This window comes from Macaca nemestrina, chromosome 1, assembly GCF_043159975.1.
Source record: "Macaca nemestrina isolate mMacNem1 chromosome 1, mMacNem.hap1, whole genome shotgun sequence".
Lineage (NCBI taxonomy): Eukaryota > Metazoa > Chordata > Mammalia > Primates > Cercopithecidae > Macaca > Macaca nemestrina.
The window spans coordinates 140,091,945-140,107,997 of NC_092125.1; the positions used below are offsets into that span (position 1 = coordinate 140,091,945).

Below are 16,053 nucleotides of genomic sequence, written 5' to 3' on the forward strand. Positions count from 1 at the left end.
GGTAATAAATGAGTTTGCAAATCTTTCTAATTTACTTACTCCCTAGTCTGGTCAAATATACCTGATTACCGCTTCTGGTTTCTAATTCAGTTTGAGCCTAGGTATGTATTTCCAGCTGTTCTAAAAATCATTCTAAATGAGCCAGGTGTGGTGGCACATGCCTGTAATCCCAGCTGCTGAGAAGGCTGAGGCAGAAGAACTGCTTGAACCTGGGAGGCAGAGATTGCAATGAACTGAGATTGCACCATTGCACTCCAGCCTAGGTGACAAAGCAAGACCCTGTCTCAAAAAAAGAAAAAAAAATCGTTCTATTTATTTTGTGTGTAAATATCTGTTATCCACCCCAGTCTCTGATGTTGTTTCTATGAACGCAAAGTCTAAAGCTCAACGAATTCTCCTATTACAAATGCTGCCTACCTCCAGGTAGATTCCATCTCTGCCAAGTCTGTTTATTCTGAAGCAGAGTGTGGGCATGAGCAGTAGAATAAATGCCAAAATAATGTATTTTGTATACTACTTTAAAGAAGATCATAGTAAAAAAAAGGACATTCTTATTTTTAAAAATCCAAATACATACAGTTTAGATGATTTAGTTTCTACATATTGGAGTAGAAAAATATATGCCTGTCAAAGATGCTATAAAAACCTTCATAAAGGAAGGTAGAGGGAAGAAGGCATGACCATATAAAATCTGAAAGTTGTTGTTTTTTTTTTAAACTTCTAAGGCTATATAATTACTTGATGCACCTAACTCTGGAGTGCTGGTCAACTACATTATTTACTCTTAGATCTACCCATGCCTTTCCCCTGCTCTGCTCTGTATATTGTAGGAAACCACAGTTCTTGGCCTCCTTTGCCCTCTAGATTACAAATAGGTTTAGCCAATGGGAATGGTCAGTAGCTGCAGTGCTCCTCCTCTATTGCCCCAGTTCCTATTGGACAGACGCTTTTTCTTCGGCCCCAGCTCCGGACAGGCAGCCCTGCTTCTAGACTATGATCATACTATCTTTTCCTGATGTTCCTCTAACCTTAACAATGGTAGTGGGTCCCTGCTTAAAATCTCTGAGTCGCTGTGGTATACTGTTTGGCTTCTCTACCCTTTCATCACCTGTGTGTCTAATTCTCTGTATAAATTTGCTCTATTTAAAAGATATAAAGGCTTCTGTTTTTCTCATTGGACCTTTCTGATATATTCAAGTCAATCTTGATTAATATGTAAATACAAATATATATATATTTATATACATATATATACACATATATATTTTTTGAGATTGGGTCTCGCTGTGCTGCCAGGCTGGAGTACAGTGGCGTGATCACAGCTCACTGCAGCCTTGACCTCCTAGACTCAAGTGATCCTCCCACCTCAGCTTCCTGAGTAGCTGGGACCACGGGTATGCACCACCACACTTGGCTAATGTTTTCCATTTTTTTGTAGAGATGGGGTTTTGCCCCATGTTGCCCAGGCTTGTCTTGAACTCCCGGCCTCCCAAAGTGCTGAGCTTATAGGCGTAAGCAACAATGAGTGGCCAAAAGTCAACCTTGATTAAAATTCATTGGGAACCATTTCTAAAAATAAATTTTTAAATTTTTATTATTATTATTATTATTTTTTTTTTGGAGACGGAGTCTCGCTCTGTTGCCGGGCTGGAATGCAGTGGTGCGATCTCGGCTCATTGCAAGCTCCACCTCCTGAGTTCACACCATTCTCCTGCCTCAGCCTCCCCAAGTAGCTGCGACTACAGGCGCGTGCCACCATGCCCAGCTAATTGTTTGTATTTTTAGTAGAGACGGGGTTTCACCGTGTTAGCCAGGATGGTCTCGATCTCCTGACCTTGTGATCCGCCCACCTCAGCCTCCCAAACTGCTGGGATTACAGGTGTGAGCCACCGCACCTGGCCTCTAAAAATAAATTTTAAGCTTAAAGTACATATATTATAAATTCTAACAAATAAATTCTTCATTACGATTATCCATTTGAGCAAATGTTTAGTGAGTGCCTAACCAAAGTAAAGTGCTACAAATTGAACATACAGAGATGAGTAAGATGTTCAAGAAAAGTTTCCAAGGCTGGGTGTGGTGGCTCACGCCTGTAATCCCAGCACTTTGGGAGGCCGAGGTGGGCGGATTGCCTGAGCTCAGGAGTTCATGACCAGCCTGGGCAACACGGTGAAACCCTATCTCTACAAAAAAGAAAAAAAAATACAAAAAAATAGCTGGGCATGGCAGCGTGCACCTATAGTCCCAGCTACTCAGGAGACTGAGCAAGAGAATTGCTTGAACCCAGGAGGCAGAGGTTGCAGTGAGCCGAGCCTGGGTGACAGAGAGAGACTCCATCTCAAAAAAAAAAAAGGTTTCCAATCCAGTATCTGAGAAACTTATCTCAAAAAAGTTGAAATTCTAAAGTTAATTCTCAGTCCTACAGACAACAAGAACAAAAACAAAATGAAAAATTCTTGAAGAATTTTAAACCTCTAAATCTAAAACAATGTTCAAGGTGTCATGTAATTTTATATTAGAATGACTGTAATATTAATAATTTATTCTTCTGATTCTCTAAAAATAAATAAAAGAATTAGAATTTTAAGGTATATTTTATTTTGCATTGAAATAATGTTTGCTCCTTAAAGAAAATTGGAATTTATATTTTATTGGAAATACTTTTTTATATCAGATACATAAAGATATTCTTTTGGCCAGGCACGGTGGCTTACACCTGTAAACCCAACACTTTGGGAGGCTGAGGTGGGTGCATTACTTGAGGCCAGGAGTTCAAGGCCAGCCTGGCCAACACAGTGAAATTCTGTCTCTACTAAAAATACAAAAATTAGCCAGGCCTGGTAGTGCATACCTGTAATCCTAGCTACACAGGAGGCTAAGGCACAAGAATTGCTTGAACCCAGGAGGCAGAGGTTCAAGTGAGCCAAGATTGTGACACTGTACTCCAGCCTGGACGACACAGGGAGACGCCGTCTCGAAAGAAAGAAAGAAAGATATATATATATATATAAATATATATATGAATATATATGAATATATATGAATATATATGAATATATATAAATATATATATAAATATATATAGATATATATAGATATATATAGATTTTTTTTGTCCTACATCTCATGCGTCTTAAAAAAAAAATCACTTGAAATATACGCTATATATAAAGTAAATGTTAATTTACCTCTTCAGATTTCTTCTTTAACTGTTTTTCAAACTTTTCCTTATTTCCTTCCAATTGATTCAAATGCAAGACAAGTTCTTCCTTACAAATTTCTAATGCTGAATCTAGTTGCCTAACCTAAGCAGGAAAAAAAGAAAAACACTGATATACTCAATATTTTACAGATTTATCTCCTAACGTTACCTCAGTGCTTCAAATAGTGAATATACAGTCCTACTTAGGACATAAAATGCCATTATAGAAGATATTTATTGAGTAAACTAATTCTTCATTGCAAATGAGGAAACCAAATAGAAAACCGAGGGATGGAATCCTGAAGAATAAATAAAGAGTTGGACAAGTTTAGAAGGGCATTCCAGGAAAAGGGAGTATGCTCAGAAGCAAGGCCCTGTGAAAGCGAGTGGTGAGAAGTTGGCAAGAGCCTAGGGTAATAAGAAGATTAATTTGTAGGAAATCGTTATTTGGGAGCCACAATTGACAAGATAAACTGGGGCCAACTGTCAAGAATCTGTAGGCCAAACACCTTAAAACCTTCTCTTTAAAAGGTAAGTGGTATTTAAACCTACTTCTTAAGCCTCCTTGAATAAGAAAAATAGGAAAATGAGTACAAACTAGCGTACTGTTAACAATGTTCAAGTGAGTTTTTTTTGTTTTTTTTTTTTTTGAGACAAAGTCTTGCTCTGTAGCCGAGGCTGGAGTGCAGTGGTGCAATCTTGGCTCAATGCAACCTCCACCTCCCAGGTTCAAGCAATTCTCCTGCCTCAGCCTCCTGAGTAGCTGGGATTACAGGTATGCACCACCACGCCTTGCTGATTTTTGTATTTTTAGTAGAGAGCAGGTTTTGCCATGTTGGCCAGACTGGTCTTAAACTCCTGACCTCAGGTGATCCACCCACCTTGGCCTCCCAAAGTGCTGAGATTACAGGTGTGAGCCACCTTGCCTGGCCTTAATGAGAATATTTTGAAATGCTGAAGTTACTAAGAAATTATAATTTGTCAGCTAGGAAAAAAGAAGTGAAACCTTCTTTGCTTCCAAACAGTGAAAATATTTTCAGAAAGGCAGCAATTTAACTTGGTCCAAGTGTTCATATAGTTGCCACTGCTTTACTACCTTAATACCAAAGAGCAACTCAAATTCGGTACTTTTAGTTCAAGGCCCATGTATTGCATACATGCTCCACATCCCAGCTATTAATAAGATTCTTGCCTTACTCCTTGTTTTCTTTATTGTAAATTTGAGCTTCTCAATGGTATTCTTCCTCTTAATGCTAATAATGTTATAGCAAGCAGTCTTGAAAAAGTGAAAGAAATCTTAGATTTCTTAGCAGATGAAAAAATGAGAAAAAACTATCCCTCTTGCAGATTCTATTCTACATCATGAAATTATCTTTGCCACTCTTATTTCTAAAAAGGGAATCTTATAAGAGTTTTTGAACACCACCCTTATAGTCTGTGTATGAAACCATTAACAGCTAAAAAATCTGTAATTCTGAATGACTATCTTTGTTAATAAACTGCTGCCTTAGTAATAATTTTTAACTAATATTTGTTTTATGAAACTTATAAATAAATTTTCTTTTTTATGAAAGAGAATGGGCATTGGGACTTGTATCATCCTTCACACAGAGAAAAAATAAATAAAATCTATGATTCTGTCAGAATATCACTACCTAATAGTTAACAGTGTAATAACTCATTCGGGCAAGATTCATCATTAGATATGAAAGCCATTGATTGTAAGGTTATTGAGGAACAGGACATTCACACAGTCCCCAAGACCCTCAAAGACTCCAAAGTTTGTTTGCTAATTATCAATGAAATATACACCCTTAAAATAATGAGATCTGACAGTCATCACCTTAGATAAGGTATATAATCCTGAGAGTGTCTCCTTAAATTTTGTGTCATCATACTTGATTCACTTTAGTCCCAGGTCTGGGGCATGGCTAGATACTCTTCAAATGTAACAAGCTTCCAGGTGATGCTGATGCTGCTAGTTCACAGACCATGCTTTGAGTAGCAAGGCTATAAAGGACAATTTTAAGTAATTGGGGAAATCTTAATATGCACAGTGTTGAATGATATTACTGAATTAATGCTGACTTTCTCTGTAGCATAGTGGTGGTGTGGTCACGCAGGAGAAATTCTCTGTTCACAGGAGATGCATGTTAAATATTAAAGGGGTAAAGTATTATGATATCCGTAACCTTCTCTCAGGCTGTTTGGCAAAAGGGAGGTGGGTTGGTAGGGACACACACAAGCATGCATGCATGTGTATGTGTAGAGAGAGATAAAGTGAGTGTACCTAGAGTTTAACAGAGTTTAACAGAGAGTGAATCTAGGTGAGGAGTACACTATTGTTTCAATTTTTTTGTGGGCCTGAAATTTTAAAAAATAAATTAGGAATCAATTATAGCTAATAAACAATTAATAAAAACCCAAAACATCCACTACTCTATTGAATTTCTTATTTGAACAGAGTTTGAAAGTCTGAATCTCATACAGATAAACATCTTGCATTGTATACAAACCACTTGCAAATGTGTGTGTATGTTCGTATAAATAAATGAAATCAAAACAAAAACAAACACCACTCTGCTGAACCAAAGAAGCTCCTCAGGTGCACAGTCTGGAGACAACCAGATAGGGCTCTAGGCTATGCATTTTCAAAAAAAGAAGGTAAGCTCTTGTAAGACTTTCTTTGTGGGAGTTTTGGGGAATCCAAAGTAGAAAATAAAAGGAAAACAAAACAAAAGAAATAAAATCTGTAAATCTAATAAGCACCTTTTCAATTTTCTATTTAACAGCAGGTAACAACTGGTTTACTTTACTGATTTCTTGTTACTAGTTCAGAATTTTATCATCAACCTGTTAGCTTAAGTGATACAACTTTAAACTGATCCTTATAACTCTCCTATAGATAAAAAAAATTCATGTTTCTTTTGCAGAGAACAAGTTGAAGCATGTTGAGAGACATGAACAAAAGTCATGAAAGGAAGGTAGTAATGATGTAATCAGGAGGACAGAAGTAGACTTCAGGCTTCTATTTTGCTGCTATAGATAACTTATGTGTAGAATCAGTCGATATAGCTTAAATCATAGGAATTTGACTTCTATATTTCTTCCTCATTTTGATTTTTCCCTAAACAGCAAACCTACTAAAGATGTTAAACGAATAAAATCCAACATCATTATTCATTCTTTTGCTGATTTCTTTTTCATCTCATCTGGCTATTAACATATGGAAATACCTTACCAGATGACTGCCTAGTTATATTAGGTAGTTTAATGAAAAGCAGGAGTTAAGTGGCTACATGAGTTTTATCTAATAAAAGTATTTCATGCCTACAATCTCTGTACAGTAATCATTTTTTAATATTAATGAAATTTCGGGCTATTCTAACACAGGGAAATGAACTGACTGCATTAAATGTTAAGAGTTTTGGTGGATACTACAGGAATAGTTATGAATAAACATATGTCTATATGGGCATACACAGTCACAAAATGAATTCAAAACAGAATAGTAGGCAAAATATAACATCGTATCTTTAAAACAAATCTTTTATATTCAAGCTACATATGACAGAATAAAGGTCATAGCATATTCGGACCTATGTTTAACACCAAAAATGCAAAAGAGAAAATATTAAATACATAGCAATTAGTTACAAAACTTTGGGCAACTCAGCATGTGCTAAGCACCTTATATACCCTGTTATATTTAATTCTCACACTAATGCTCTTCTAGGGTATTGTCATTCCTATTTTGCGGATGAAGAAATTAAAATTCAAAGAGTTAAATAACCTGGCTAAGGTTACAGTGAGTCGGTAAGCACTTGAAGCCACACTGAAACCCAATTTAACAGCAAAGCCCATGTTTTTAACCATGAAGATATACTAGCCAGAAAGCCATATTTTAGCTAGAAATTCTGGCTTTATCTCAATTAATCTTACAAGCCAACAGGTAAAATAAAGCAAAATTGAATCACTTTTAGTTTTCTCTTCCTACACTTCCTCTGGTAATTTTTTTTTGGAGGGGGCGTAATGCTAATAAGTAGCAATTATAGCTAAAATTTAAAACAATTTTTAGGGTTATAAAAATTGTTTTAAGACAAAAAGAGGCTAGATAACCTACGAACTAGATGATTAACTATCAAGTAATCAAGATCAGAATTTGCACTAAAGAAAATACATTTAAAGAAACTAAGTTCATTGAGTCAGGTCAAATCTTCAGCTCTGAATTGCCTTTTATCTATACAATGTTTACAATCTATAGAGAAACGTAAAAAAGCCACAAGAATGTCTCCAAAAAGAAAAAAATAATCAGCCAGGCACGTTGGAGCACACTCGTCCTAGCTACTCAGGAGGCGAGTGTGGGAGGATGACTTGAGTTCAGGAGTTCAAGGCTGCACTGAGTTATCATCATGCCACTACACTCCGGCCTAGGCAAATGACAGAGATTCTGCTAAAAAAAAGAAAAAAAAGGAAAGAAAGAAAAATAAAGTATTAGCATACTAGCCTTGATTGTTTCTTCAGATACTTGGTTCTGTAATGCTTTTAAAGCTTCATCTTTCTTCATATTTTCCTTTTCCATTTCCTAAAAACAGTAAGAAAAGTATGCAAATAAACATTTTAGCATTAGTAACAGCCTGTTAACTGATTTGATTAGATTTAAAGGCAAGTTATAGACATAAAATATTAGTCAACTTCTAAATAGTACTTTTATAAGGATGATTTTACCCCTTTGCTTTCCGTCAAGAGTCTATCTAGTGATTCAAGATGATGCTGTTTGCATATTATATCTTGTTGCAACATGGACATAGTCTTTTCTTGTTCTTTAAATTGTTGATCCTTTTTCTCTAGTTGAGCTTCAAGCTAAACACGAAAACAGAATTTTCACATTAAATATTGTAAAATTTAGAAACATTTTAAATATTAAATACATGTGAAACTATAATTGAAATTACATAGATTTTTGCATTTTGCCAAATTGTCTTCAGCTTCTCTCTTTTTAAGGAAGAAATGAAATCACTTGCCATGAATAGTGATTCATTCATCTTCTCAAAAGAAGACATACATGTGGACAACAAACATACGAAAAAAAAAGTTCAACATTGCTGATCATTCAAGAAATGCAAATTGAAACCACAATGAGACACCATCTCATGCCAGTCAGAATGGCAATGATTCAAAAGTCAAAAAACAAACAGATGCTGGAGAGGTTGCAGAGAAAAGGAACACTTTTACACTGCTGATGGGAGTGTAAATTAGTTCTACCACTGTGGAAGGCGGTGTGGCATTTCCTCAAAGACCTAGAGGCAGAAATACAATTTGACCCAGCAATCCCATTACTGGGTATATACTCACAGGAATGTAAATCATTCTATTACAAAGATACATGCATATGTATGTTCATTGCAGCACTATTCACAATAGAAAAGACATGGAATCAACCTAAATGCCCACCAGTGATAGACTGGATAAAGAAAATGTGGTACATATATACTATGGAATACTATGTAGCCATAAAAACGAATGAGATCATTTCCTTTACAGGGACACAGATGGAGTTGGAAGCCATTATCCTCAGCAAACTAACACAGGAACAGAAAACCAAATACTGCATGTTCTCACTTATAAGTGGGAGCTGAATGATGAGAACACACGAACACATGGGTAGGAACAACACATATTTAGGCCTATAGGGGAGTGGGATGGGAGACAGGTAGCATCAGGAAGAATAGCTAATGGATGCTGGGCTCAATACCTAAGTGACGGGATGATCTGTGCAGCAAACCACTAGGGGACATGTTTACCTGTATAACAAACCTGCACCTCCTATATGTGCACCCCTGAACTTAAAGGCTGAAGAAAAAAAAGCAAAATGTAGAAACTAAGAATATAGGCCCCTTTATATCTCCCCCTTTACACTGTAGTTGTCACATGTATTATATCAACATACCTGATCAGTAAATGTTATAATTTCTTCTTTCAACAGCCATAGATATTATAAAAATCCGATATTTACCAAATATTTACTGTTTTCGTTGTTCTTCCTTTATTCCTGAGGTCCCAAGTTTCTCTCAGGTATTTTTTTTCTGTGAGGAACTTTCTTTAGCATTTATTTTAGAACAAGTCTGCTGGTGACACATTCTCTATGCTGTCCTTATCTAAGAATGTCTTTATTTTACCTTCATTCCCAGAGAATATTTTTGCTGGATATAAAATAAATTGACAGTTTTTTCTCTTTCAGCATTTAAAAAATGTTGTTCTGTCTTCTTACGTCCATAGTTTTTGATGAGAAATCTGCAGTAATTTTAACATTTGTTCCCTTACATGCAGTGTCATTTATCTCTGGGTGCTTTCAAAGTTTTTTGTTTTAGTTTTTGGCAAGGATTTTGATGTGTCTAGAAGTAGTTTTCTTTGACATTATCCTCTTTGATTTTCTTAAATTTGTAAATTTATTTCCTTCATCAAATTTGTGAAGTTTTCAGACACTATTCCTTCAAATATTTTCCTGCACTAATCTCATTCTCTCCTTTGACTCTGAAGACAAGAATATCAGACCTTCTGATAGGTCCTTCCCCATATATCCCTGAGGCTTTGTTCAATTTTTTTTATAAATCTTTCTTTTCTTGGAAAAAAAATTTTTCTCTGATGCTCAGACTGAATAATATCTATTAATCTACATTCAAGTTCACTGTCTTTTTCCTCTTGTCTGCTCCATTCTTCTGTTAAGCTCATCTAAATTACAGCAGCCCTGTGGTATTCGTGGTTTCACTTTCCACAGTTCAGTTACCTGCAGTCAACCCTGATCTGAAAATACTAAATGGAAAATTCCACAAACAAACAATTGATACATTTTGAATTGCAGTTGTGAGTAGTGTGATGAAATCTCATGATGTCCCACTATGTCCAGCTCTGGACAAGAATGATCCATTTTCCATGCTGTATAAGCTACCCGCTCGTTAGTCACTTAGCAGCCATCTTGGTTATCAGATCAACTGCCATGGTATCATAATGCCTGTGTTCAAGGAACTCTTATTTTACTTAATAATGGCCCCAAAGCAAAAGAGTAGTGATGCTATCTGGATGCAGATCCAATTTGGATATGTCAAAGAGAAGACATAGCGTGCTTCCTTTAAGTGAAAAGGTGAAGGTTCTTAACTTAATAAGGAGACCAAAAAAAAATGCATGCTGAGGTTACTAAGATCTACAATAAAGAACAAATCTATCCATGAAATCGTGAAGAAAGAAAAATAAATTCATGCGAGTAGGGCAGTTGGACCTCAAACTACAAAAGTTACAACCACAATGTGTAAGTGCTTAGTTAAAATAGAAAAGGCATTAAATTTGTAAGTGGAAGGCATTAACAGAAAACATGTTCCAACTGACCGCAATGTGTTGCACCAGAAAGTACTGAGTATATATTAAGACTTCAGCAAGAATCCCCTGAAACAAGTGACACCAAGTCATTTATTGCAAATAAGGAATAATTACACAGATTCAAGAATAGGCTTAGACTGAAAAATGTTAAAATTACTGGAGAAGCTGTGTCTGCTGATGAAGCAGTTGCTGTCACATTTCCAGCAGAGATGAAGAAGCTGATTAAGGAGAAAGGATACCATCCAAAGCAAGTCTTCAATTGCAGCGAAACTAGGCTATTCTCAAAGAAGATGCCTCATAGAACCTACATTCATAAAAGTGCAAAGGAGGCTGAGCACAGTGGCTCACGCCTGTAGTCCCAGCACATTAAGAGGCTGAGCCAGGCAGATCACGAGGTCAGAAGTTTGACATCAGCCTGACCAACATGGTGAAACCCTGTATCTACTAAACATACAAAAATTAGCCAGGATTGGTAGCGTGCACCTGTAATCCCAGCTACTCAGGAGGCTGAGGCAGGAGAATCACTTGAACCCGGGAGGCGGAGGTTGCAGTGAGCCAAGATCACGCCACTGCACTCCACCCTGGCCTACAGAGCAAAACTCTGTCTCAAAAGAAAAAAAAAAAAAAAGTGCAAAGGAGGCACTAGGGCATAAGAGAGAGAACACAGTTCTATGAGAACAAGTTTTCATATAACTTTTATGACAGTATTTTGTTATAATAGTTCGATTTTATTAGAATTGTTGCTAATCTCTCATGGTGCCTAATTTATAAATTAAGCTTTATAATAGATATGTATGTATAGGAAAAACTGTAAGGGTTCAGTACTATTTGTGGTTTCAGGCATCCACTGAAGGTCTTGGAATATCTCTCCCATGGATAAGCAGGGACTACCGTATCTATTTTTTTTTTTTACTGCGTCTTGCATTTTTGGTCTCACATTTTCTTTTCTACTTTTAACCCAAGGTCAAGAGTGCTTCTATTATTCTGCTTTTTCCTCTCAATCAATCTTTAAGCAACTGATATTTTTAGGGAAATGGAGTCTACAGAATTACTTTAATAATGTCAAAAATAATGATTATAGCTGAAACAGAAGGCATACTATATTCTGTTAAAGTAGTGAAAAATTATTCAGAAAGATTGGTGTTCTAATTACAGCTCTTGCCACTAACTTTTGTGTCTCTTTGTGTCCTCATCTACAAAATAAAAAATGCTGGGGCTAGTAATGTTTCTTTTCAGCACTCATATTCTAAATATGTATTACTTACTCTTTCAATCTGCTTTTCCATTTCTTTATGCTGTTCCAAGTGAATTTTCTTTGCTTTTTCAAAGGCTAAACAAATTTTCTCATGCTCTGTATTAATATTGGTTTCTAGACTCCTTATCTTTTCATTCTTTTCCTAGAAACACAAAACACTTTAAAAGAGTATAATTGATTTGGGAGGCCAAGGCAGGCAGATTGCTTGAGCCCAGGAGTTCAAGACCAGCCTGGGCAACACGGCAAGACTCCAACTCTATGAAAAATACAAAAAATTAGCTAAGTAGGTGTGTGGCATGTGCCTGTGGTTATAGCTTCTGGGGAAGCTCAGGGGGAAGCCTGGGAGGCCAAGGCTATAGTGTGCCATGATTGTGCCACTGCACTGCAGCCTGAACCACAGAGTGAGACTTTGTCTCACAAAAAAAAAAAAGTATAATTGAAAAGCAGTTTTACATAAAAGTACATTAGTCAAGCATTAAATATGTCATACTCCATTCTTTAAAGAACCACAGTAGTTTATACTTCAAACTTTAACAAAATGGTTAAAAATACTTTATCAAGATGAGAAGATTTAAACTATTTTAAATATCAAGAAGCATATCAAAGAACTACCATTATCTTCAATACCATTAGGATAAAATGAGAAAACTTGGATAACTTCCCATATAAGCCTATTAACTTAAAAATGCAAACAAGAAATGATCAGAAGAGTTTAGTAGCACTTATACTTTGCTATATATTTTATAATAATGACGTTAAAACAAATGTGCTATCACAAATTAAGTGCCTAAAAATCACAGTAAATCTGAAGCAACAAAGATAAGTTTTACCATAAGCTCCTGTTCTAGTTCTGCATTTTTTGCAGCAATAGAGGAATAAGCAACTATCTTTTCTTCCAGCTGTTTCTCAAGAGTTAAAAGTTGAGAACATTTCTTTGTCATCTGAAAATACATTGAAATAAATGTAAAATTATTTTTTAAAGGTAATGACTTTGTATCCTAAGATCAAACACCTGCTACTCTTTCAAAGTTCAAATACATTGTGTCTAGATAAATTGGGCAAACTTACAGTTATAAACATTTAGGATGCAAAGTGAATAACTTTTTAACCAACATAATTATAAGTATTTTAAAAAATAAGTGACAATTTAGAAGAAAAACAAATAGTGAAAACAAAGGATCACTTCTATCTATCCATGTAAAACATAAGTCATTTAATTCAGACCCCTATATCCAAAAAGGACAATACCCTAATCTATTTTTAAGTAGCTGTTAAAGACTGAAATAAGTACAATAAAATGGTATCAGCAGTTATTTCTGGTGGTAGAATTATCAATGGTTCACTTTCTTCTTTTTCCTCTTTTACATTAACAAGACTGTGCTATTTTTGTAATTTAAAAAACTTATTAATCTCAGTATTTGGCAATTTCCTAAGTAAACTGGTAGCTATAATTATAAACTGTCTAAATCTCCATCTCCATTATTAACATAAGTTCCTATTTTATAGTTCTTTTCCTCAGCCTTGGCTATAGACTTTAAGCTGAGAAAGCAGGTATTTAAAAAGTGTACCTATAGATGACTGCAGCCTCTGGTTTGAAGGTAGAGTATAAGATACACCCATGTGGTCCTGGTCCACAATTACCTAATGAGGCACCCTTATCCTGTCCTTAGTGAAAATGAAGACAAGATATTCACAAAACACTCATTATCCCCTTTTCAGAATGGAATTCCTTGTGTAGTCGTTTCACATTTACATGCAATTGTTTAAAAATACAGATTCTTTAAACAGCAGAAATACACAAAAAATACAAATACAGACTCTGGCTAGGTGTGGTGGCTCACTCCTGTAATCCCAGCATTTTGGGATACTGAGGTGGGGATCACCTGAGACCAGGAGTTCGAGACCAGCCTGGGCAACACGGCGACTGTCTCCACAAACAAAAAATTTAAAAAATTAGCTGGACATAGTGACACATGTCTGCAGTCTCAACTACTTGGAAGATTGAGGCAGAAGAATGGCTTGAGCCCAGAAGTTCAAAGTTACAGTGAGCTATGATCTCACCACTGCACTCCAGATTGGGCAACAGAGCAAGACCCTGTCTCTAAGAAAAAAAAAAAAAGAAAAAGAAAAAGAAAAGAAAAAAGCAGACTCTTGTGCCCATATATACTGAATCAGAAATTGCAGGAACAGGACCCAGAAATATGCATATTAAACAGGCTTCCTAGGTGGTTGGGGGTTTGCTAAAATTTAAAATCTTTTATTATCACTCCTTTTCTTCCAACAGCATAATCCAAAGTCTTTACTTATAAATGTATATTAACCACATTAACTTATACTATGGAAGAAATAATAGGCTGCAATGCAATATTATTTCCACCAAATTTGAGACCTTTTACCCACTACAGAGTTTTTCCTACTTTTAATAACATAAGTTAAAATACAAAGGTTTCCAAATGTAATTTTAAAATAATTTGTAACTTATGGGGTACCATTTTTAAAAAACTTTAACTCCGGATATAAACATATAATTTTTATAAAATCCTAAAATAACACCTTTTGTTCTAGTTCAAAAATTAATATATATACACCAAGCTAATTCCAAACTTACTTCACTTTCCAGTTTGCTGGAGTTTGAAGCTTTCTCTAGCAGCTCCTCTTGAATCAGCTGAAACTGACTAGTTCTGTGAGCCATGTTAACCCTCAAATCAGAATTTTCAGCTTCTATTTGTATCAGCTTAGTACGTAGCTCTTCTATTCCAGTAACAAGTCTTTGCCTCTCTTTTTCATATTGCTTGTTCATAGTATGTTGATTTTGATCTTTTACGCTTTCTGCTAATAAACATAAAAGGAAAATTCTTCTGAATAAGACTTCAAGAATAAAAACCTACTTAGTTGAAAGATTTAGTCATAAACTTTAGTTTCTGATCTAAAGAGTACTAAAAGGGACAGAGAATGAGACATTCATTAAGGAAATCAAGGAATAAGTAATGTGCTCTCTAAATTAAATACATAACAAAGATGAAAAAAGTTCTGAATCCCTCATTTTTCTAGGTAGCTAAGACTATTCCTTTGTACCAGAAATGTAAGAACCCTTCTCCACCTTTTAACTTCCATTTTTTAGTAGAAATCATTGTAAAAAAATTTTTTTAAGTTGCTCTCTTTCCTTAAACTGAAGGTAATCATAAAATTTATTTGGACACTTTGAGATCATTAAGAACATTTTTATGTACTGCACATAGATGCAGGTTCAAAAGCTCCAAAGAGTGAATCCTTCCTGACCCTATCGTCTTTCTCTCCAAACTAGCTAATGAGAATTCAGTGATGCTTTTTAAAAAATTACTGAAGGTAACCAGGCACAGTGGCATACACCTGTTATCTGAGCTATTCAACAGGCTGAGGTGCATGCCACTTGAATTCAAGACCACCCTGGGCCACATGGCAAGATCCTGTCTAAAAAAAAAATTACTGAGCGTTATCAGAGGTAGTTGTTTCAACATGCCCCTTCTCCACTATAAACATACACATCTCCCACTCCACAGTAGGCAAGCCTTCAGGAAAGCTTTTAAAAAGCACAATGTAGATGATTACATGAGAACACACACAGATATGAAAACAAGAAAAGATACACTTTGCCTTCAAGGTTTGCATAAGTAGTCATTTCTCTAGGCTATCTACCTTTTATTGGCTTTGTTCTTGATGTAAGAGAATCTATAATACATTATATTTATTACCACCTCTAATTACTAGTATTCCCAACTTGGAACATTCACCAAGATAGATCATACGCTGGCCAATAAACCAAGTCTCAAAACACTCTTATAAATGAAGTCCTATAGGGTATGTTCTCTGGTCATCATGAATGACACAAAAATATCTGGAAAAACCTCCAAATATTTGGAAATAAAACACACACAGCCTGTGAGTCAAAGAGGAAATCACAAGAGATAACTATTTTGAACTGAATGAAAATGAAAATACAACACATTAAAAAAAGTAGTGGAATACAGCCAAAGCACTGCTTAAAGGGAAGTTTCTATCCTTAAATACTTAGATGAGAAAGGAAAAAGAAGTCTAAAATCAATAATCTAAACTTAAAGAAAAGTTTTGTGGGGTTTAAAAAAAAAAAAGAGAGAAAATTAAGCCTAAAAGTTAACTGGCAAAAAGTACAAGGGATCCTGATGGAGATGTCTTATGTCTTGACTGTGGTGATGGTAACAAGAGT

At 35.5% G+C, this 16,053-nt stretch overlaps 1 protein-coding gene across 11 annotated transcripts in view; it reads right to left on the reverse strand.

Annotated features, from left to right (window-relative positions):
• Positions 1–16,053, reverse strand: part of LOC105485398 (coiled-coil domain containing 18) — a 130,369-nt gene that overhangs the window by 80,512 nt on the left and 33,804 nt on the right. For 9 of the 11 annotated variants that reach the window (XR_011612573.1, XM_011747727.3, XM_011747729.3 and 6 more), the window contains 6 exons: positions 14,440–14,663; positions 12,662–12,772; positions 11,842–11,973; positions 7,931–8,065; positions 7,710–7,787; positions 3,189–3,305 (listed from right to left, as the gene is read on the reverse strand). Coding sequence is in view for 10 of the 11 variants with exons in the window: in XM_011747727.3 (XP_011746029.2) it covers positions 3,189–3,305; positions 7,710–7,787; positions 7,931–8,065; positions 11,842–11,973; positions 12,662–12,772; positions 14,440–14,663 (797 nt within the window). In the remaining variant the exon portion in view is untranslated. The remainder of the gene's footprint in view (positions 1–3,188; positions 3,306–7,709; positions 7,788–7,930; positions 8,066–11,841; positions 11,974–12,661; positions 12,773–14,439; positions 14,664–16,053) is intronic. The other 2 variants (XM_011747731.3, XM_011747736.3) reach the window with 2 other exon arrangements.